This window comes from Corythoichthys intestinalis, chromosome 5 (genome assembly GCF_030265065.1).
Source record: "Corythoichthys intestinalis isolate RoL2023-P3 chromosome 5, ASM3026506v1, whole genome shotgun sequence".
NCBI classification, from domain to species: Eukaryota; Metazoa; Chordata; class Actinopteri; order Syngnathiformes; family Syngnathidae; genus Corythoichthys; species Corythoichthys intestinalis.
The window spans coordinates 34,268,811-34,293,869 of NC_080399.1; the positions used below are offsets into that span (position 1 = coordinate 34,268,811).

Genomic DNA, 25,059 nt, shown 5'->3' on the forward strand with positions numbered 1-25,059 from the left:
GCAGCATCATGGTTTGGGCCTGCTTTTCTTCAGCAGGGACAGGGAAGATGGTTAAAATTGACGGGAAGATGGATGCAGCCAAATACAGGAACATTCTGGAAGAAAACCTGTTGGTATCTGCACAAGACCTGAGACTGGGACGGAGATTTATCTTCCAACAGGACAATGATCCAAAACATAAAGCCAAATCTACAATGGAATGGTTCAAAAATAAACGTATCCAGGTGTTAGAATGGCCAAGTCAAAGTCCAGACCTGAATCCAATCGAGAATCTGTGGAAAGAGCTGAAGACTGCTGTTCAGAAACACTCTCCATCCAACCTCACTGAGCTCGAGCTGTTTTGCAAGGAAGAATGGGCAAGAATGTCAGTCTCTCGATGTGCAAAACTGCTAGAAACATACCCCAAGCGACTTGCCGCTGTAATTGGAGCAAAAGGTGGCGCTACAAAGTATTAACGCAAGGGGGCCGAATAATATTGCACGCCCCACTTTTCAGTTTTTATTTGTTAAAAAAGTTTCAATTATCCAATAAATTTTGTTCCACTTCACGATTGTGTCCCACTTGTTGTTGATTCTTGACAAAAAATGAAAATTTTATATCTTTATGTTTGAAGCCTGAAATGTGGCGAAAGGTTGCAAGGTTCAAGGGGGCCGAATACTTTTGCAAGGCACTGTAAGACGACCCCCTCTTTTTCAGTCTTATTTCAATGCAAAAAACACCGTCTTATATTCGGGCCAATACGGTAATAAAGATATAAGTAACATACATTTTTAAAGAAGTACAAATGACTTACATTATGTACAGTGAAATGGAATATATTTTGAAGACAAAGCAAACATTGACTTTTTTTTTTTTTTTATAAGGAAATAAAGAAGTAACCTTACATAAATGAACAAAAATAAGTTCAAAGTGCACATTAACATGGAAGATGTTCTGACCTACCCAAATAAAATAAAATAAAATAAACCTCATTAAACTCTTTCCTTTCTCTTAAAGATCTAATCAATTTTCCATTGCATTCCCCCTTTAATTCAACAAGCCCCCCCACCCCCTATATTTGTTGTTCCCAAAAAAAAAACAAGGTGCATTTGAACCAATCACAGCTAACTAGTCATGCTGATCACATGTCAGTATGTCAGCCAATTGAAAGGACAGCAGGAAATAAAGAAGTAACCTTACATAAATGAACAAAAATAAGTTCAAAGTGCACATTAACATGGAAGATGTTCTGACCTACCCAAATAAAATAAAATAAAATAAAATAAACCTCATTAAACTCTTTCCTTTCTCTTAAAGATCTAATCAATTTTCCATTGCATTCCCCCTTTAATTCAACAAGCCCCTCCACCCACTATATTTGTTGTTCCAAAAAAAAACAAGGTGCATTTGAACCAATCACAGCTAACTAGTCATGCTGATCACATGTCAGTATGTCAGCCAATTGAAAGGACAGCAGCAGAGTCCTTTTTTTTTTCTGCCTGCCTGCCTGCCCTGTCGTACATCTGCGCTCACTGTGTGTGCAGCGCGACGCGACTTGTCAGATAGAGAGAGACGCCGGGAAGAGCTACGTAGAATAAATGAATAATAAATATCAGTGGAAACGGATGACGCCAAACAAGCTCTTTATTAGGCTTGTTGTTAACACTTGTGTATGTAAATCTGACGTTAGTAGATTGTTCTTATTGGAGATGCGTGTGTGACAGCATGGCAGGTTTTTTTTTTAAACATGGGGTTTGACAGTTGCCGTCATATTTTCGGGATCAAAGCACTATATGCTGGAACGGCGTATTTCATGGCGGAACACCGATCCGGCGCGTTCCGGCCCACTTTCACCCCTATTAATAGGTAACACTTATTTGACAGTGGCATCATTGGACTGTCATAAGACCGTCATAATTATGACATGATACTGTCATGGGCATTAATGAATGCCTATGACAGATCTCATTAAGTGTCATCCAACAAATTCAGTCACTAACTCCATTTATGTCCAGCTCGGATCTTTTACACCCATTCAAAAGTGAGATAATTTGCCTGATGACACAAAATGACATCTTTCATAAGCATTGATTAATGCTCATGACATTGTCATGTCGTATTTATGACAGTCTTATGACGCTATCAAATAAAAGTGTAACCGGTTAATATCTTTTGGTGTAAATCTCCCAAAATACAGTGAGGATAGCTGCGGCTTATAGTCCGGTGCGGCATATCTAGGAACAAATGCCGTTTTCGTGTCAAATTAGGTGGGTGGCGGCTTATAGTCAGGTGCTTCTGAAAATTTGGGTAGCTTTGGAGGCTTTCAGACTGAGCTTCACAAAACATAGGGATGTGCGGACTATGACAAAATGGTGCAGCTCTGTGAATCTAATAGTTTAAAAAAATTCTCATCTTTGAAGGGAAGATCTGTGGTGATTGATCTACTACTAACAAAGACAATATTATGTGGGACAACATGCCTGAAATCGACCCAGCTACCAAATGCAAGGCCTGCATTTGATCATACTGTCCTCTAAATTCTTTTAAAACTGAGCATTAGCTTTGTGGGTATATCTAATATTTTTTTAACTTTATTTCAGTTCTTGCGGTATATGACTTTTTTTTCCCAAATAGTACAACCATATACTATATTTGTATTGCTTATAATACACGTATCCATTCGTTTAAAACCCATTATCTTCTGTCTGATGATAAAATGACATGCACTCACTCGTATGAAGACCATTTTCTCCCCAACACGATATCGGCCTTGTGAGTGCCTCTCCACATGGAATTTATTGGAGCATCTGCAGGGGGGGTTCTCAGCAATATGTCTTACCTGTGAGATGCATAAAGTACACACACACAAAGTACACACACAGGTTATAGTCTTTCCGTCTGAGGCCACGAGCACACTTGCTGACTTACAGCATCATCCAGCACATTCCCTGTGCTCTTTCTGTTGGAGGTGACTTTGAAAGGGGTAGGCGATGGGGACGGAGAGAGGGAGGGTGACGATGAGGGGGAAGGCTGGAGGGGCTGGACTGGGGATACGGGTGACGGTGGAGGTAGAGGTGCTTTCTCTTCTTGTTCAATCTCTTTTTCCAGTTTTATAAGGCCCGGGGGTTCCACGTTGAGCCTGTGCCGCAAAGACTTCCGTATCAGTCATTGCAGATTCATGCACTCGACATTATATTTAGCGCAGAGTTATATGTGCAAATAACATTACTATACAGTAGTTTGTTAAAACTCATATAATGATGAGTGTAAAAGATAACAGCACCTGGATGCTATTCGGCCCAACTCTAAGAGACAGACGCAAACTTCTCGAGGCTGCTTGTGAAGAACTTTAGAAGAAAAACAGTGTTAGTTTGCACTAATCAGACAACAGATAATTTGTCAGATGAAAATAAGTGGTGAATGAAGAGGAATGAAAAGTGAGTACGAACACACAAACAACACTGTACAATGGCACCTAATATCAAATGCTTCCACTAGCATGCTAACATGCTCATAAGAATTGAGTTTTAAGTCTATATGTGCCAACATGCTAACAGCTTAGCACTTGCATACAGTCAAATGTTACTTATTTCTCCTGTAAATCAAGGATGTAACATCCATGCCAAAACAACCCTTGTCTTTAACACTGAATGTTGCAGTGAAGATTTAGTTTTGTTTTGCTGACAAGGTAGGTTTTTCTTGCAACCAACATAATTTGCTGGGGAGGGCGTATGCCACTCTATTTTCCTCACTGTATCTTTTCTGGACAAGATATTGAAACATTTTAGCCGCCCAAAAAATCCCAAACTACTTGGCCCTCCGTTTACCATGATATTGACCATTTTAAAAACCGGCCTTCAAATATCTTACTATTGATAATGTAAAACACATTGTATTAGGCTGCTTGTGCATGAAATGTGTCATATAAATAAACCTGCCAACCAATTAAAAACCCTGTAGTTTAAGTTAAATTGTAACACAGGTTGGCACAGGTTTTACTCCTAAAATATATTTTGAATTACATTGAAGATGTCTGTAGCACTAATTATGGTTGCAATATCAACTCTGCTTAAACATAGAAAATTAAAAATTGTACGTAATCAAACTGTATTCCACATAAATTAACGTAAATTGAGCTAAGTCAATGTTTTAATACAAAATTCAATGATTACTTGCAAATATATTGTAAATAAAGGTTACAAAAGTAATGTACTAATTGAAAATAAAGATGGAAAACCACTGTGACATTATGGAGACTTTGAGTAGATAGAGGTTTTATGTTTAATAATAGGGCTCCCAAAAATACCAAATGATGTATTTTGAATTAGCGAGAGTGGGGTGGAGTCTAAAGTTATGCCATTGAGTGACCTGCCAGTAGTCAAATTGGGGGCTTGTAACTCACACCACTACATACAGTACATATTTCACACACTACTGCATATCCATGGCACAGAGGCAAACCTGGTGTTGTTGAAATGACCAACTCCTTTGAGAGAAAGAAGGAAAACAAGAAAGAAAAACTGTCAGCTGCTTAGAGAGTGTTCACTGAGCGCATAGCTTTTTCAGTGTGAAACATTGCCTTCAAAGCAGATTTGCACCACTTGAATTGCTTATCTATCGGTGGTCCAGCAGCTAATTATGATATAAGTGAAAGTATTCTTGGTATTCAAGTTACTCCAAGGCTCACATGTTATGAATCTGAATGCATTTTATGCATTTGACACTGCATGTACTTGTAAGACATCAAAGAATTGCGAGATAACATGACACAGAGAAGAATTATGCCTACTGCCTACTCTTGGCTGAGGGAAAACATTTGCATAGTGTTGGCCTACTTTCTCAACACTCTTCTGCCTGTGCCTTCGTTTGTTCTGTGAATGCTGAGAGCCAAGTATTCACTCTAATGTTATTATAAATGCCAGAAAATAGTCCTTTAAAAACAGTATGAGTATTGTTCTAATTGTGAATTCATTTTGCATTGAGCAAGAGTATATTCCACAGGCAAAAAAAGGTAAGCAAGGAAAGAGAATTGATTAATTTATAAGTGTTTTAATGAAGAAGCATGTATATGTACATGTATTGCCACATTAGTTCTGTTCACCGCTTGCCCGTGTTGTTATTTACCACAAGAAGGCATCTTGAAGTGTACACTCACCTAAACTCTCAGACTCAAACAAACACGTTTCCCCAACTCCAATCTCACGACACCAAGACAGGAAGTTGGCTGTATTGTCCCGGGCAAAGAAAGACCCAGATGGTGCACTCTGCCGGCAAGGGATCTTTCTGTAAGATATAACCTGTTTGAGACATTAACAGGTTAGATTTTAAAATCTTTGTATAAATGATGATTAGTATGTATATTAAAACCATGGTGTAAAGAAGTACGTCATCCACCATAACCTTCGTCACCATCTCACCCATTTGCTGACAGGCTTATGTTTCAGAACCTTTCACGGATCAATACGGAGATGGTGGGTCAGAATAGTGGGACTACTTCACCAAGTTCACAATGATTAGAGATCAGATGACATGCTCAGAGCCCACCGCCCCCACAGAATATCTTCTGGGAGATTTATGCGCCTTACTGTGGTTTTTATACAGGATATGTGCGTCTGTACTATGAGAAAGGTGTGATGACCTCATGCTGGAAATATGCAGTCTTTGAGGGTATTTTTCTTTTCTTTCCTGGCTCTCCTTAGGCTGTTTTTGTCTGGGGTTCCTTACTGTGAAAGATCATGTTTCAGTGTCATTGACGGCGACAGATGTCCAAACCCTTCCAACTGAAAGGGCTGGCGGCGAAGGATCAGAGAACCTTTTCGTTCGCAATTGACTGTTTTGAGCCTTTGTGTTAACAGTAAGGCTGGCATAATTAATCGACAACCAAACTAATCTACAAGTATTTTCACAGTCAATCAATCGTTTGGAGAAATTGTTGACTTAAAATATGTCCAAATGTTTTGTTGATAAATATTCTCCTTTTTATGTAATTTTTACTATGAAAAATACAATTATGGTATTTCTTTTAGATTTTTTTTCTTCAAGAAAAGAAACAAACCAAAAAGAGAAAGAAACAATAGACATACCATTTATAATCTTATAATTAATAATAATAATTTAGAAAACAAAAAAGTATTTAATGTTTGAATACAAAAGCATGTATTTTTTTTGTATTTGTTTATTTTATTTCTTACATTTTTAATTGAAGAAAACAAAGGAAAAATCTATACATATTCTCTTTTTCCTATATTAATTATTATTTAAACATTTGATTTTTGTCTTTTGAAAAAAACTTTTAAAATTTTTTTACTTAAACATTTCATAAAGGTAAAAAAAGGAAATAAGAGCGATCAAACAACAATTCCTACTCTGGTGTTTTAATGCCCGCTGAAGATAGTAACTGCTGCACATTCCCAACACTTCTGCCTTCACATCTGTTCATACTCAACCTTCAGCCCCTGAGACATCAATAAAATTCACAAAATAATGATGTGGGTTGCATTGAGTGTACCCCATAGTGGTAATCTGACAAGAAAGACATATCATCCTCTTATTTCAGTATATGGAAGCAACACACATGGGGGAATGGCGAGACAGCAACCACACAAAAGTAGTTTATCATTTGTCTCTCCTGGAATCACTTAGCCCCACTTCACATTGGATTATAACGCAGCTTGAACCCAGATGGACATTCTCTTTATTGTGGTGAAGTATTACAGTAAGTACTGGTCCACGATAAGCTTAAAAAGTGTCATGTACACTGTTTCTAGCAGACTTAGCTGCTTCACTTAATGCTTAGATGCTAGCTTCGCATTGACTCTTCAGGCCTTATTGCACTGAAAAGCACCCCGTGTGACGCAGCATGTTCCTTGTGCAACCACAAAAAGCAAACTTTTGTTATCGACTTCTGACAGGATGAGAGAATGCTGCTGTCCCTTTCTGAATCTATGACATGATGAATAGCATCTTTATCTTCCTGTCTTCCCTGTCGTCCCACGCTCTTGACCTCAAACATTTCCTCACGTCTGTGCTGGGATCAGGAGACCCACTGCAAACATCAACAAGTCACACTGGCGTGCCAACAGAAGCGTCTTGTGCTTCCCATTTGCCCTCTAAAAGGAAACTCGAGCTGATTGTTTTTTTCCCCCTCTTTCAGACAGAAGCATGTAATCACTTTCAGCATGTCTGGTCAAACACCACAAATGACTTTTCAAATCATGTTTCAAACATTCTTTGATTAATTTTGTGTTGGTAAGCATCATGTTGTGTGGATGGACAAGTGGAAAAATAACATGATGTGAATGATGGGCACTTAACTCATTCGCTGCTAGTAATTCATTGGCTGCCATTGACGGGGATAAATATCCAATTCATTTGAGCTGGGAGGGAGGGCAGCGAATAAACATTTGTGAATTCGCTGGCAGCCCTTCAAGGATCACTACTACTAGAGACAATCAAGCTTAAAGTCACAGCAGAAGGATGAACAGAGTCACATGATTGGGTGTCCACATCATCAATGGCACTGAAACAGTTAATGGTGATAAATGCCGAACCCTGTAAATAAATATATATATGGCGCAAAACACAGACAAGACTGAAAAAGCAGTTTCTGCTCTTGCACTCCGCTTTGAAAGAAACTGCTATATTTTAAGCCAAAACAACTATTGTGTTTGATAGAAAAATATGTCTATATGCTGCGATAGCTGATTCATGGTGCATTAAGCCCCCGAACTATTTTTAATTTGCCCGTTATACCCTGGAAACCCCCGTTTACAGACGTCACGCAACCGTTTTTGTTTTAACCCAGCCATGAAAACAAGGTAATTAGGGCCCGAGCACTAAGCGTGCGAAGGCCCTATTGTTTTGCAAAGGATTTTTTTTTTTTTTTAAATTTTTTTTTTTTTTTCAGGGCAAATGAAAACGGCCAATTTGGAGGCCTGAACATGCACGAAAAGTCACCAAAATTTGCACATACGTGCGTAAAATTGTAAATTTCGATAATGTTGCAACGTTGCAAAAAAATCTAACAAAATGGCTCAGTGGCGCCCCCTTGAAATTTTAAAATTGGCCTATAACATTAGGGTCTGTCAGCGTAGAGCGATGAAATTTTGGGGAGTCTATACCTTGTCCAAAACCGCTCCAAAAAAGCATTTACACCCATATTCCAAACCCAACAGGAAATCGGTTATTTTGGATCGAATATGAAATTTTTATCGATTTACTGGGTGCACATTTGAGACCTTTTCACCGAGGGAGTTAGTTGGATCATCTTCAAAATTGGCAAGAATGTTCAGGAGACATATGAGAGCTTAAGTTTTCAAAATGGTGCGTTTTTATTCACGGGTCTGACCTGGGCGTGGTGCCAAAGTCGGCCATTTTTTCGGCAAAATGACAAGTTCAGTAAATGACAAGTAGTTCCTTGACACAACGTTCAATCTTTTTCATATCTGGTATGTATGTGCGGTATCCCACCCTTAACACGAGTGCATTGAAATATTACCCATTAGGCCTAGCGCCCCCTAGTGAGAACAGGAAATGCCTTTTTTTACGAGACAGGTTCCTCCTCCAAGGGAAAAAAATCTGTTGACCTCAAACCTGCATCAGGGGAGCCTTAAGACCTGTGTTCAGGTGCCTGATGAAAAATATTGAGGTTTTGTTGAAGCGGAGGGGTCCAAACAGGAAGTGAAAATGACCGTCAACAATTTGCCTCGCAAAAAACTTTGAACAGTCATAACTCAGCAGATATACAACATATCTGCGCCAAACTTCCCATGCTTGTTGAGAGTCATACCCTGAAGGGTCTTGTAATGGTCATTTGCATCAACTCTACAGTGCCAACTAGTGGCGACAGAAAGGAGTTTTAAAAAAGGCCTTTCCTATTGGTTTTTTTCAACGTAGAGCAATGAAATTTGGGGAGTCTATACCTTATGCAAAACTGTTCCAAAAAGTCTCTTGCACCCATTTTCCAAATCCAACAGAAAATCGGGTATTTTGGATCGAATGTGAAATTTTTATCCATTTGTAGTATAGTTTACATTTGGAGGCCTAAACATGCAGGAAAACTCACCAAATTTTGCACATACATGCGGCTTTGCGTGGATTTTGATAATCTTGCGACGTTACAAAAAAAATGTAACAAAATGGCTCAGTGGCGCCCCCTTGAATTTTTCAAAAAGGTGTTTCCATTAGGTTCTTTTAACGTAGAGCAATGAAATTTGGGGAGTCGATACCTTGTGCAAAACTGCTCCAAAAAGTCTCTTGAACCCATATTCCAAACCCAACAGGAAATCGGGTATTTTGGATCGAATATGAAATTTTTATCAATTAACAGTGTGCACATTTGAGACCTTGTCACAAAGGGAGTTTGTTGGATCATTTTCAAAATTGGTGAGACTATTCAGGAGACATAGGAGATCTAAAATTTTCAAAATGGTGCGTTTTCATTCATGGGTCTGACCTGGGCGTGGTGCCAAAGTCGGCCATTTTTTCGGCAAAATGACATTCAGTAAAAGACTAATAGCTCCATGACACAACGTTCAATCTTTTTCATATCTGGCATGTATGTGCGGAATCCCACCCTTAAAATGAGTGCATTGAAACATGACCCATTAGGCCTAGCGCCCCCTAGTGGGAACAGGAAATGCCTTTTTTTACTAAACAGGCTCCTCCTCCAAGCAAAAAAATATATTCACCTGAAACCTGCATCAGCGGAGCCATAAGACATGTGTTCAGGTGCCTGATGAAAAATACTGAGGTTTGGTTGAAGCAGAAGAGTCCAACAGGAGAAGTGAAAATGACTGAAGCCATTTCGTCTCACCACAAGTTTTGAACAGTCATAACTTCTACAACATATCTGTGCCAAACATCTCGTGCTTGTTGAGTCATACTCTGAAGGGTCCTGTAGGGGTCATTTGCATCAACCCTACAGCGCCAACTAGTGGCAATAGAAAGTCACTCATTTTTCTAATATATGTCCAGTTCTTTTCAGGTTGGTCATTGTAGTTTCAAGACCTTTTGAAATACTTATTTTACGGCCCATGTCCACATGTCTCTGTCTGTTGCTGTGACGACCCTTTATTCGCTCCTTTTTTGTAGTACTCTCACCAATAGGGGTTTTTATCTCTTAGGTGTGTGAATGTAAAGAGGTGACTTTGGAGCATGTTAGGTTCTAATGAGATGATTAGAGAGGAGGATCTGCCACCACCCTGACCTGCACACTGTCCGAGTTGCGTGACGTCCGAGTTGCGCTAGATTGCGAGGGCCCGTTCAGTCCTGCTTGCAGGCCTAGTTATATTTATTATTCAAAATGTCTGTCATTTTTAGCTTAGAATCATTAATTGATGTCTAATATTTTGTTTAAAAAAAAAAAAAAAGACTTTAAAAAAATTGTTCACTCGCATATTTTAAACTTTTAAACAAATTACATCACGATGAAAAAAAATGGCGTCTGTAAAAAAAGTCACGGATATCTACCTCATAACTATCGCTAAATTGTTTTTTTTTTTTTTTGTTACTGTCACATTGTCCCCGATATGTTAGATGATGAATAATCAATCCAAGCAAAGAAAAATTGAAAAAATAAATAAATAAACGTTTAAAAGGGTATATATATGAAAAAGAAAATCTCGACCACTCCTTGATGTCTGCGATTTCTGCATTACGACCCTTGTTATATTACCATGTTTCAACCATAAAATCCCCCCAAAATCCAGCTGTGGTCATTCACAGCTGTGCCTTGACACTCAGTGATACATACGACATTGAGTTTTTGGATCGAAACAAAGTAAGTACACGATAATATCTCGTTAAAGTCATGGCGTCTGTAATTATGCTCTCGTGTGCTCTCACCTCCAAATAGGGTTTTGCTGTTTAAAAAACATTTTTAAAAAAATATTTAAAAAAATGCCCTCCTGCCCCTAAATTTTTCTTCCATCAGAATTGAGATTTTAAGCTTTCCAATGATGTATCACACATGCATAGCGGACAATTTTGAAATTTGGCCAAATTGGGGATCTCAGAGCGGAACTTCAAGTCACCTGAGTGTTTTCCGCCATATACATATATTGCGATTGGTAGATCACCGCTCTAGCTCTAGGTACTATCTCAAACTACTCTTTTGATGATGGTAGTTTTTTTTTTGTTTTGTTTGGTGTCATGCACTGTTAACTCAGTCACTGCCAGCTTTGGAATATGTATAGTATTCAGAGTATATATTGTTGTAGTTACTAAAAGGAAAATAACATTTACATTAGAAAGACTCATTGATGCCGATAGATGTGAGAATGACTACAACACAGGTATCAAACTCAAGGCCTAGGGGCATGATCTGACCCACATCGTTATTTTCTGTGACCTGCAAAAATAAATATTGTGCATCGCTTCATGTTTTTTTCATCAAAATGAAATTTAAATAAAGGTTCGGTAGTCTTCAATGAAACATTTATGTTTAGAAACGAGCATCTACATTTTAAAATATTTTTGTTAATCCTGTTTTTTAATTTTCTGAATTAACCACCCTCACCCAATAAGAGATTTTTTTTTTTTTTAAAGGACCATTTTTAGTTTAACAACATCTCTATCAATCAATCGACTATCAAACAACTGTGGCAGTTGATTAATCATGGCACCCATATTTAGCAGGAAAAAAATGCCCCCCGCCCCGAAGAAAACCATTACTATGATGTGTATCACGACAAAGATTAGTTTGATACCCTGGAACAGAATATGACTGTATGACTAGAATGTGTTCCCACAAGGAATCTACCATATTAATTTAGGAGGCAACATTTTATTGATTGTATTGAGTGAAACCCCATAGTAGTGTATTTATATACATGTATGTCTTTGGACTTGGTGGGAATTCATAACACTTGACTACTTCTGTCCCAAAAGCAATCTGTATTTAATCAATTAGATTAGAAAAGGGACTCCTAACTCATGACATGTGTTCAGATAGTTGATTTGTCTGTTAAACTCTTGACGACAGGTTTGCAATATACAAAATGACTTGATTCAAAATTGATTGTAATCTCGCATTGCTGTTTCCTGTTGCAGTCTGGTCTTTGACCTCTCTTATCATGCTCATTCTCACACCAACGTAATACTGCCGGTCCCCAGTTTTTGTTGTTTTTTTAAATACCTTGGTGTTGTTGAGAATAGGCAGGTCTGCACTATTTTGCCTGAACTTTTCCTGCAGCGTCTCAGCCAGCTGACATAGGAGGAAACCGTTGTCTAAGCGTTCCATGAAGCTCTCAGCGGTGATTTCCAAGCCTGATCAGGGGACACATAAAGTAAAAATAGGGAGAATCCAGCACAGGAAATTCATCATAAAAATGTGACTAAAAATGAAATATTCTGTCCATTACATCCTTACAAAGGTTCTCCATTACTATAGTAAAGCAAAGTGGACATTTACACCTGCACAGTGAACCGCATTATTTCTTACACAAAAATGAGATATTGTAGATTGGCAATTAAAATGTGGTGTCAAATTGACTGACTTCTAGCAGTTGATTCTTTCTCAGTGAGATCATTGTGTAATAGAAGTTGGTGGCAAGGGGGTGTCTGTGGAAAGAAACCGGAGATTTTTTTTTTTCATCTTTCTGTTTCTTATAGCAGGAGGAGTCTGGGGGTTCACAGCATTTAATGAGTTCCAAATGTTGTATTGCACCCAGAAAAAGAGATTGCAATCTTGAAAAATACTCAGTTAGCTCCTGACTTACAGTGTAGGTACATGCTTGCAACAGCTTCTGCTGGGTGAAGACAATTTATTCGAGAGAAACTTTGAAAAGGTATTTTATTTTGCCTTCTTGGTCCGATGAATGTCTCTTCTTCCCATCGCCTGTGACTTGTCAATACAACCAAGTGTCCTCCTCCCTTTCAAACAGTAGAATTTTCCCAATACTTCTCTTACCTAAAGTCTGCTTAGCACAACAGCCCATTCAAATGCGCTCAACCTCAGGAATACAGCTTCAACTAACTGTACAAGTTATTTAATTGCGACACTAATGGCCACTTCTAATTCAGCTGCTTCTAAATGCACCTGCAGAAAACCCCAATGGCGATAAAACTTCACACGCATGCACATTCACAGGTTAAGAAGAGTATGTAAGTATGAAATTATTAATATGTTTTAGAGTTTTAAAGTAGAACACGCCTTAAATTAGTCCATTTTTAGTATACTACCTACATATTCAGGAAATTGAACCACTTGTGAAATTACATGATGTCAAAGGCTGTGTCGTGTAGATAAATATTTCCATTTATTCACACAAGATATATCTGGCCATTTTACATCGTCACTCATAATCATTTATTATCCCATAGTACTGCATTTTGTCTATTTTGTGAAGTCCGGGACAAGGAGTAGCCTTCTGTTATCGATTAGAGCAGTGCTTCTCAATTATTTTCTGTTACTCCCCCCCAAGGAAGACGTAAATGTTTCGCGCCCCCCCAAACTCTGCCGCCACAGTAAATAGCATCATTTGTCTATAATATTACTATTATAAGTACGCCTCTGCCTCACATTGTCATTTTTTTTCTATTACAGAAAATAACAGAGATCAACTTATAAAGTATAACTTTATCAACATTGTTTTGTTTTTAACAGAAAAGACAACGCGCATCAATTTGCCTGAATTTAATTTAAAAAAAAAAAAAAAAAGTCACATCCAAACTGTAAAAATACAGTCAAGGTACATTTTTAACATTTGATACTGAAAAATAAAATCAGTAAATAATAACAAATTCAAATTGATGAGAAACATTAACTCATGAGGACAATACGCCAAAAAATTTGACCGAAAAAACAAAACTGAATGGGGGGGGGGGGGGGGTGTCTTTGGACAAAAGGACTTTTTATTTTCGCTGCTCGATGCTCACAGCATCACCTCCAGTTTGCAATAGTGTGGGGTTATTTTCCACTGAGCATGCTAACAGTGCTCACTGGTTTACTGATATAACACTGACAAAGCGGGATGATTGTTGGCAATATTCGGCACGTTTTCGCTGAAAAACAACCAAGCGGCTTTTCAGTGAGATTGGGGTCTAATGTCTTTAAGTGGCGTCTTAATTGATTTGGCTTCCAGCTGTCCGCTATAATCATTTTTAGACACAGTAAACAGTGTTCTTTCCTCGCCTACCACCGTATTAAATGTCAAAGCCAAAAGGCAAACAGCCCGAAAAAAGCGCATTCTTGGCGGCCGAGGGAGAACCGTAGGTGACGGCGGTCGTCGTGACGATCCCAAGCCGAAAATGGCACGTCTCGGGCGGACACGTGAGAACCGGAGAAGACAGTGGGTCGCTGCGTGAGTCCGGTCGGAAAACGGCTTTCGAAAACGGCGCACAGCTCTTCATATCTCTCGTCTGTGTGCTCTTGCTTACTTCAAAAATACTGCGCGCACTTTGAAAATGAGAGCGCCACTGCCACCCACTGAGTGGATGCGCAAGTACACTTTATTCTAGTATGCCAAAAGAAAAAAAGAAAGCATCCCCGAGGTCACATGCGCCACCCCTGGCATCGCTCTGCGCCCCCATTTGAGAAGTACTGGATTAGAGGAACGAGATATTGCTCCCAGCCCTGTTCTTGATTTAGACGGTGTATATACTAGGCCTGTCGCGATTACAAATTTATGTGTGCGATAATTTATCTCATAAATTATTGCGATATGCGATATTATTGCGCCCCCCCTTATTGCGCCCCCCCCAATTTTTTAAAACCAATTTACAATAACACAGTGAGAATACAGTATATATTAATAGATCAAGTACACCCATTTAAACGCGTTAAGAAATCACAACTAAAAACAATAGACCATGCCTCTTAAGTAAAAGACAACAATATTAATACCGCACAGAAACACAGAATAAATAAAATGTGTTTTTCAAGAAAAATTAATACAATTGCAGTTAATAACTTAAGCATTTAGGCAAATGAAAACTTTTCCCCTCATAGCTTCTGCAATGGTGTTCCATAGGGATGCAAAGATTCAGTTAAGCCACGGTTCGGTATGATTTTCGATGCGGGGACACGATTTTCGATGTGATTCAATACATTTAATGCTCTGGAAAAAAAAAAAAAATCACAACTGTATTTTTTTTTTTTTTTTTTTTTTTTGCAAACGAGCAAAAATTAAATTGCCATCATATAAACATGCATTTTAGTGCATAATATCTGTGCGTTTACGTCTTACTGATCTGAAGAAATTTAGTTAAAAGTGCTGAGACCAATCCTTACTGTTTGTAAAGTGAGGCGGGGCACACTGTTGATTGCTACAGCTCTCTTAGCAACTAGGTTTACTACATGAGCAAGACATCCCATTTGTGGTCCAAATCCATCTGTGTCACGTACTGAATTAACAATATTTGCAGCATTATCTATAGTCACTAGTATGGATTGATTTGGCCTGCTTAACTTCCATTCAGTCATGGTGGTTTTTAATTCATCGATGTAGTATATGGACTACGTGTCCCATAATCACTCTGGGATCACGTAGCCAATGGCATGGGACGTAGCACATCTAGTTTGCTATTTCATGATATCTAGTGTGTGCGCGCATTAAAAAAGTTAGCAAACGCCATAGTCCCGTCTGTTCATTACTGCACAACACCAGCATATGACAACCGACTTTCATAAACAGGACAAGTTTGAAGCACAAGCGCTCTTAATTTGCCACTCAAATATCCCTTTTTGTGCCGAAAAATAGCCACCCCGCGTGAAATGTCACCCCTGACGGGAGCGCCCACACGTCAACAACACCGGCATGCCGGAGATGGTCCGCAGTCAATCCGGAGCACTGACGCGGCCGGTATACGTTGAACAATAGGATATAATGGGAACGATTGACTCCGGCGCTATATTTTTTGCCGGACCTGGAACGAAGATGCATTTTGCGCAGTTGGTAACGAGGAATCCGAACTTTTAACAACGTGTCTGCTGCAGCCGCGCATGCACGTGCACGCGAGGCGATAAATCGCAGTGGAAAAATTACCGCCTTCATTTTTATTTATCGTGCGAAAAATGCAAATATTGCATATTGCGACAGGCTTAGTATATACACTGTTTAAAGTTGAAGGTCGGTGGACTTTTTCTCTGGGAAGCGCCTCGTTGTGCTGGGGGAGATATGTCTCCTGGTTGATCAGCATTAATTTACGTTTGTCTTAATGAACGTATATATCTTAGGTGATTAATGCTTTCTTTTCGTTCCTGATTTGTGTGTCCTCATCTCCTGTTCGTTAAGAGAATAAAAGAACCTGTAAAAGAAAAAAAAATCTACTTTCTTTTCCTACAGTTACATAGTAATGTTACATAAATGCAACGGCAATTTAATATTTCGTATGTCTTGGAAAATGAAATTCCACCAAAACAAGACACTTGGATCAAAAATTGAAAATTTGATTTTCGGCTGTCCTTACTGTGCTTTTGGAAAGGATTCCTGTACAGCAAAAATATCATCTTTCAGTGCCATTGATGACACTGACGTCCATTCCATTTTGACTGGTAGGGCTAGCCTAGCAGCGATCTTTTACAGCCAGCCTCTTCCACTACAAATGGATTGTATATCTAGTGCCATATATGGCTACGTTTACATGGACACATTTATTCAGATTAAAAGCCTTTTCCGAAAAAAAAAATGCTTAATGTACATACCCAATTCAGAATATTCTGACCCGATCAAGCACATTCTTATCAATAAAAAAATCCAGAAAAATGGGGGTGGTTTATGTGATGTCAGTATACACATTTCTATTATTCCTGGTAGCTAGTAGAAGCAAAACGAGTGAAAGACATGGCGGGTGCAAGGCTGAAGTGGTCGGTATCAGAGAGAAACGTGTGGCAGGAGATATTAAAAGATCTTAAAATTTTTGTAAGAATGTGGTAGAAAAACAGGGAAAATACACAAAATAACGCTAACGTTTAATGTAGAAATGGACGGGGAAATGTTTTGTTAACACAGAAGACAGTACAGCTTCTTCTACTTCTACTACTATTTCTGGTATCTTTGGTCAATCTGCACATGAAAAATAATTTGTTAAGACTGAAAGTCCTAATCGGATCAATATTTTTAGTGTTAGTGAAAACAGTGCATCCGATCATAATTTTAATATGAAAATTCATCGGATTAAGGAAATTTTGTCCATGTAAACGTATCCAGTAGCAGCCAATAAGTTAAATTAGTGCCCTACAAAAACGTGCAAGCCGTTTTCTCAGTGCTCATAATGGCTCTTCTTCTATAAGCACACTCAAAAATAAATTTAGGATGTAAACCTGGAGGTGAAGAGCTCTGAGGTAAGAGTTTATTCATAAATCGTTTATTTAAAAAATAGAAAGAAAAAAAAACACTGCCTCCGGGAGACGTCATTTTGATTTCTGTGGAATGGTTTACATAAAGAAACTCAGTTGACTCAGTTTCTCTTGTATTACTTTCTATAACCACATTGCTGATTTAAATCATATTACTGCCACGGTTATTCATTCATTTGTTTTGTAAGTGCATTGTTGTTTAACAAGAGGACACACAGTGATTTATTAGACAATCATGAGCCTGCTGCTACTCTTCCACTCCTCCTAAACACTGGCACAGGATTATCCCGGAGCTGTAATGATACCCATTATTCAATTAAGGCAAATCTATAGGAGATTATGTAAAAACTGGTGGCTCAGCTTTACTTATAATCCTATTTAAACTGATCTCCTGCAGTGGGTTTACACAAGAGAAATACAACTAAGATGATTTGAAGGGTTTTGAGGGTGAGATATTTATAAGTCAGTGCACTTTCTATGCTAGAATTTTCACTTAGTAACTTGTTAGCACCCACCAAGCATATTGGTGAGCCAGAGGGCGAGGTCTTCTTTCATGGGCAACAAGCTGGCTTCATGTCGACTGGGCAGGCCCGGGCTGCTCCGATGCTTGGGACTCAGGGAGCTGCTCATTGTTCCCTATGGATAGCCTAAGGCAGTGAAAGACATAAGACAGGAAGAATCACCATCTGAAAAGGAAACATACATACTGTCCTCATGCATTGGATTATTTATGGGTAACACTTTACAATAAGGGTCCCTTAATTAACGTTAGTTAATGCATTTTTAGACAATAACTAATGTTTAAGTAACATTACAATAATTAATATAACTGCTTATCTAACATTTATTAATATATTAATCAACATGAGTTAAAGCATTAGTTAATGCATTAGTTAATGCATAACCAGACAGTAACTAATGGTTTGGTAAAATTAAAAATACATATAGGCCTATAAAGGGTTAGGGTTTAGTGTTAAAGTTTGTTAACTTAAGCAATTATAATTTCTTAGTTAAGGGACACATGTGCTACGCTTTACAATAAGGGTCCAAAAACCATTCAGTAATGGTTAATAAAGGTTAAGGGGGGGGCGGTACTTAAGCATTTATGATTTCTTAGTTAAGGGACACATGTGCTACACTTTTCCAATAAGGGTCCAAAAAGCATTCAGTAATGGTTAGTAAAGGTTAAGGGTGGGTAACTTAAGCATTTATAATTTCTTAGTTAAGGGACACATGTGCTACACTTTACAATAAGGGTCCAAAAAACATTCAGTAATGGTTAATTAAGGTTAAGTAATACTTATGAGGTACGTTATGGTATAATACCATAACGTACGTTCACGTGGAATAATGCCATACATTAAGTATGGTATTATTCCATAATGTACCTCATAAGTATTACTTATCCTTAATTAACCATTACTGAATGTTTTTTGGACCCTTATTGTAAAGTGTAGCACATGTGTCCCTTAACTAAGAAATTATAAATGCTTAAGTTACCCACCCTTTACCTTTACTAACCATTACTGAATGCTTTTTGGACCCTTATTGTAAAGTGTAGCACATGTGTCCCTTAACTAAGAAATTATACATGCTTAAGTTAACAAACCCTAACCCTATATAGGCCTATTTTTTATTTTCATTTTATCAAACTATTAGTTACTGTCTGGTTATGCAATAACTAATTAACTAATGTTAATTAATATATTACTAAATGTTAAATAAGGGATTATATGAATTATTGTAATGTTACTTAAACATTAGTTATTGTCTTCAAAATGCATTAATTAATGCATTAACTTAATGCAATATTTCATGTTAATTAATATATGAATAAATGTTAGATAAGGGATTAAATGAATAATTGTCATGTTACTTAAACATGAGTTATTGTCTAAAAATGCATTAACTAATGTTTATTAAAGGACCCTTATTGTAAAGTGTTACCCATTTATGTTGCGCAAATCTTGCATTTAAATGTCAATTTATTAAGTGAGTTGTTAGTGGCATGGGTGTTCACAACAACCACACCGTATTATAGTGTTTCACAGAGGTGTGGACTCGAATCATATGACTTGGACTCGAGACAGATTCGAGTCATGAATGTGATGACTTTAGACCCCGCTTGACAACATTTTAAAAGACTTGCAACTCAACTTAGACACTCGTGACTTCACTTGGACTTGAAGACACTTGCGTCTTCTACTAAACCAAAATGATCAAAATCTATGTTACCAATTAACACTCCCTCTCTCTCTGTATGTGTGTGTGCAAGCTGGCACAGGATCCAATCATATTGCAGAACATCCAGCGAAGTAGGCATGATAATCAAATCACCAGTCTGCATAAATGCTACTGAAGATATTGTCGTTTGGGTACAAAAAAAAAAAAACAATAACATGCGCTCATTTGCTGCTAGCCTTTCCCAGTCAAAATTAATTAGACGTCTAGCGCCATCAATGGCAGCCAATAAGTTAAATGAGTGCCCTATAAACAGTTAAAAAGTGTGTGTGTGTTTCTTATAGCTGACATTCCAGCTTGTTTTTTCCCCACAAGACACAGAACTGCTTTGAATAAAAACAAGAGATACAAATTTTGTCCATGAGCCAAATAGTGACATGATTTATAGTGCATCTGATGATATTAATGAATGACAAATACGAAAACAAAAGGTGTATTCCAGTCACTCCACCATGTGTAGTTTAAGTTACCTCAGCAGACTAAACAAGGCAGGAGGCCTCATTAATGCAACATGGCAAAGGACTGCACATGCCATCAATATTCAAAACCATACTTAACTGGTCCTCCGCGCCTGTAATGTGATTTTATTGACTGCACACAGCCTCCCATTATTCAACTACAGCAAGTGTTCACTTTAACGTGAAACCATTTTGGCATTCTACTCCACAATGTGGCTTCAAGTCGGGAATTCCACCTCTACGACTTCTGGCATAAAGGAGGAGGTAACACGGCAATGCAGACATGATGGCATTGCAAAGAATAGGAATTTTTAAAGTGAATAATCACACATCTAAGGATTTTGTGCTTGCGTTTGGCATAATATCCTAATTTCCCTATAACTACACTCACAAAAAGTCAACCTATTTCACTTGATTTTTTTTATTTTAAAAAAAACTTATAAAGTCAAGTTATCGCCAAAAACTCAAGAGTGTACTTATGTTTAGTATATTGAACTCAATATTTTATATAAATAGGTCTTAGGGTGAGTAAATTTATCTCAAGTTTTTAAATAAACGGGACTTCGGTTAAGTATATTTAACTTTAACTTTCAAGTTCACACAGTTTAGCATATCAAGTTCACACAAACTATCATTCAAGTCCACACAATTTCACATTTGAAGTTTACAAACTTCATAAATCAAGTAAATACAACTCATTTAATTAAAATAACAGTGTTAACTTATTAAAAATCAGAATTAAAACTCAAAATAAGTTACCTAAGAAAACTTTGAATAATTTGAGGTCTGTCTACTTAAAGTTAGCACCACTTATACGATGTGAAATTTTACAGAGTACTGTGTCAACAGATGCCATTAAGTGGTGTCCTTCTTATTTTTCTTACTTAATTACTTTAACAGATGAAATAATTCAAATATTGTATTGCATCAAAATCGTTCATTATGGTAATTTGATTTTGATTCATTTAATTTCAGGCAGCAAGTGACCATGCACAGAATAAGACACACTGTGAGAAATTGGTATAAGTTTAACAAATCAAATTTGTCTATTGCTGTGTCTTGGGTGATGACCATGCCACACTTCTTGTCTTAAATTTATACAGAAGAATTGAGTAATTTTAAACGGTTCACAAACCTTTTCTGTCCAGGACTTCATTTAATTTATGTAAAGTCTGAAAAACAATACATTACACTCTTTCAACTTGTTGTAGCAATATTTTCTGAACAAAGAAGGCTACTGTTCCCTCAAATACAACGCATAGAGCCTCGTGGCTCGCAAATGGCCCTGTGTGTGCTAAGTTCTTTAAGCAAGGAATGGGAGACTCCAGATAGGAAGTGTTTGAAGAATGTGTCCATTGATTCCTTCTGTAGTTGGATAAAACCGTACCATATTGTGGACATTGGGGTATTGGCCTAGAGCCAAGGTCATGTTTTCTTCCTTGATAAAACCGTAGCTTGACCTATCTTTACATCCTCAACTGAGGAGGCGGCCAGCAGCACCACACAGGTGCTACATTCCCACCTTTACTGAGGAGCAGGTCGCCAGACAGGAAGAGGGCTGTCAGACAAGCTCTTGTGTCTCGCAATATTATTCAAACTATTTTAGTACATACTGTAGGTTATCAAAGTGTGGTGCAAGTATCACCAGGGGTACACGGGCTCTCTCTGGTGGTACATGAAAGAATGCCTGAATTAAATGTTCAGATGGTCTTTTTTTAAAATTCGCTATAGTGCATTTATCAAGTACAGTTAAGATGTATTCAATTTACACAACCGTAGATTCACATATAATGTTTTAGAACTGTTTTGTTACAAATATGTTGGAAATGCTTTTGGGGGTAATACCATTTGGATCAATCACTGAGTACATTACTGCCCCACACCCCTGAATTTTCACTCTGTGTCTCAAAGGAATACACAAAACCTTTTCATTTTTCTTTTTTTCTTTTCAACATTTAGACCAGGGGTGCCCAAGTCCGGTCCTCGAGAGCCCCTATCCATCTTGTTTTCCATGTTGCCCTCCTCCAACACACCTGAATCAAATAATCCGGATCATTCTCAGGCTCCTGCAGCGCTTGCTGATGAGCTGATCATTTGATTCAGGTGTGTTAAAGGAGGGAGACATGGAAAACAAGCCGGATAGGGGCTCTCGAGGACCGGAATTGGGCACCCCTAATTTAGACCTACTACACTAGTGTATTGAAATGTTGGCCATAAAGTGGTACTTAGAGAGTCAAGTACTTTTAGCAGTTGTAGTTGCTATAAAATGTTTGAGGACTGTTGGTGTAGCATAAACTGTATCTTAAAGCACATTTATTTGATCTGATTCTCTGCTATTGACAACGACAAACATCTAATCCATTTGAAACGCAGCAAATGAGTTATGTAAGTAACCTACTATACCTCAATAGCTTCATCACTTGATATGCTTTGGTTGTTTGATTCGTCTACATTTTGCTCAAAAGGTGCTTTGTTCTCCCGAGATGTGACTCAAAATCATGTTGAGGTTTGAACCATATATTCCTCAAGAACTAGGTTTAAAAGAAACATCCAATTTTTGTTCTAGCTTGGCACCACACTGTTGCCTGACCTCCTCAAGTACAGGTCAAAAAACATACCCGACATTGCCTCCCTGTCAGACTTTTTTGGATGCATACATCCTACTAAACCTGCAAGCTAAGATTCCCAGCGTCGGAATCTGGATCCAGATGTTGACTCGGGATTAGGAACAGAGGACCTGCACAATGATGGTCAAATATACACATATATATAAAGGTAAACATTCCTCAGACCGATAGGCCTCATGACTGCCGTGTCAACACCATAACATACTGTGGCTACAGTTTGCTCCGGGTAAGCCAAATGGATGGGAATTCCAACAGCTGAATCACATCAATTAAAAAATATCAAGAGTAGCTCTGTTGTTCTAACCCTTTTTGCTTGTCATGCACTAGATCTACAACAAGATTTGTTCATTCCAACAGGAGCAAAGGTTCACTGTGTTTACATGTAAACATGCATGTTAAATTGTATCACCTGCTGTATTTAACTGTCAACACCACGTTGAACTTACAATGACAGTGTTTTCCTGGCGAGTCATAAAACCTCATGTGTGATCATGTGCCAGTTTCCCCTCGGTTCATTCATTTTGAAACAGGCTAGCTACAGTACATAAGGCCTTTATTCTGACATGTGCTTCGCATACACTGTCAATAAATACCGCTATGGTTAGTCATTCTGTTATAAAACATATGAATCCATTCATATTGAAATTCATGCACCACACATATGATTTGATGCTGTGGCTGAATTCTGTTTAATAAATATCCTCTTTAATCTGCTGCTACGTTTTACAACACCATTAGGCATTACATTAAAACCTTTGTTAATAAATATCAAAGTCACATCAGATAAACCACCAGTCAGGATATAGGCTTAAAGTTGATGAGCTATGAGACAAATCCCAAAAGTGCACTTCATAATTAAAACCATCCCCATGGCAAGACTGTAGAAGTAATCATTAGTATTAATCCAGCAGCAAATATTGGCTTTAATTGTCATGATGTAACAATGTATTTATACCTAACTATTACTCAAACTGATTGAACATTGAATTTAAAATAACAGGTAGGGATCAGAAGTTAAGTACAGTATTTACAGTACAGTATTTAAAAAAGAAAACAAAAAAAGCCATCAGTGCTCACCCTCAGGGTTCAGCTGCTGGCTGTGCACCTTCCTCTCACTTGTCCTCTGTGCTGCCCGATCCTACTTTTCATGCTTTTCACTGCCGTGCACCCACTTACAGGTTACTGCAGAAGTCTCAGCAACAGAGCGGACCGGGAATGTCTGGCAACACACAGGAATACACGCACTCACACAGTTGATGGGAGGGAAGTTTGATCTACCCACCTCCCTTCACTAATATGCTGCCGCGTTGACTCATTATGCCATATCTGGAGCACATCAAATAAAACTGCTCGATAAAGTCGCCAAAGCATACTGTGCTAAATCACATCTGTGTGATAACGGAAGAGGTAAAATGTGGAGGGCTTTTTTTCTTTTTTAAATATAAAAATAATAGTGTGGCTCACAAACATTTAGTATAATTTGTTTTATTAATATTTCAAAACCAAAAACGTATGCAGCAAAAAAAAAAAAAAAAAAAGAAATGCAAGTGAATTGAAATGTATCAATCTTTCCCTTTTTAGTTTAACAAAAAAATAACAATTTACCCATAGATATCACATATATAAGGCTAGATGTGTTATTGTCAGCGGTCTTGCGGCGGAGGACTTCCCTGGCGGACGCAACATGAGTAATTTTCTCCACTAAAATACTCTTAACTCGCCGAATTCATGGCGTGCTTACAAACGGTGTGTTTTATAACAAACCGTATTAACGCGGCTATGATTCAAGATGGCTGTTGAAATGTGGAGGGCTGTTGACATGTGGAGGGCTTTTGTTTTCTTTTTTTCAATAAATAAATATATGTAAAAATAATAGTAGGGCTCACAAACATTTAGTAGAATTTGTTTTATTAATATTTCAAAACCAAAAACGTATGCAGCAAAAAAAAAATGCAAGTGGATTGAAATTTATCAATCTTTCCCTTTTTAATTTAACAAGAAAATAACAATTTACCCATAGGTATCATATATAAAAGGCTAGATGTACATATGTCAGCGGTCTTGCGGCGGAGGACTTACCTGGCGGACGCAACATGAGTAATTTTCTCCACTAAAATACTCTTAACTCGCCAAATTCATGGCGTGCTTACAAACGATGTGTTTTATAACAAATCGTATCAACGTGGCTATGATTCAAGATGGCTGTTGAAAACATGAATATTCAAAAATGCAGTTAATTTACAGCAACAGTAACGTTTATTAAAAACCAAGCTTTTTAAAAATCGGTACAAAATTGAGCAATTCAATGTTATTTCAAAGTGTTTATCCCAATGTTATAGTTATTGACTAGCCCCGACGCAAAATGGCTAGCAAATGACAACGCTGGCTACTGTCCTATTAGCTTACAGAACGTATCATACCTCTCTAAATATGATATCTATAGTTGTACCAATCC

General features: G+C 37.9%; 1 protein-coding gene across 2 annotated transcripts in view; it reads right to left on the minus strand.

Moving 5' to 3' along the window:
* LOC130916339 (growth arrest-specific protein 2) overlaps nt 1-25,059 on the minus strand; it is a 41,758-nt gene that overhangs the window by 8,356 nt on the left and 8,343 nt on the right. For both annotated transcript variants that reach the window (XM_057836996.1, XM_057836995.1), the window contains exons 2-8: nt 23,682-23,823; nt 17,794-17,925; nt 12,116-12,246; nt 5,135-5,276; nt 3,263-3,326; nt 2,908-3,118; nt 2,711-2,818 (exon numbers count right to left, since the gene is read on the minus strand). In XM_057836996.1, the coding sequence (XP_057692979.1) occupies nt 2,711-2,818; nt 2,908-3,118; nt 3,263-3,326; nt 5,135-5,276; nt 12,116-12,246; nt 17,794-17,908 (771 nt within the window). In that variant the 5' untranslated portion in view covers nt 17,909-17,925; nt 23,682-23,823. The remainder of the gene's footprint in view (nt 1-2,710; nt 2,819-2,907; nt 3,119-3,262; nt 3,327-5,134; nt 5,277-12,115; nt 12,247-17,793; nt 17,926-23,681; nt 23,824-25,059) is intronic.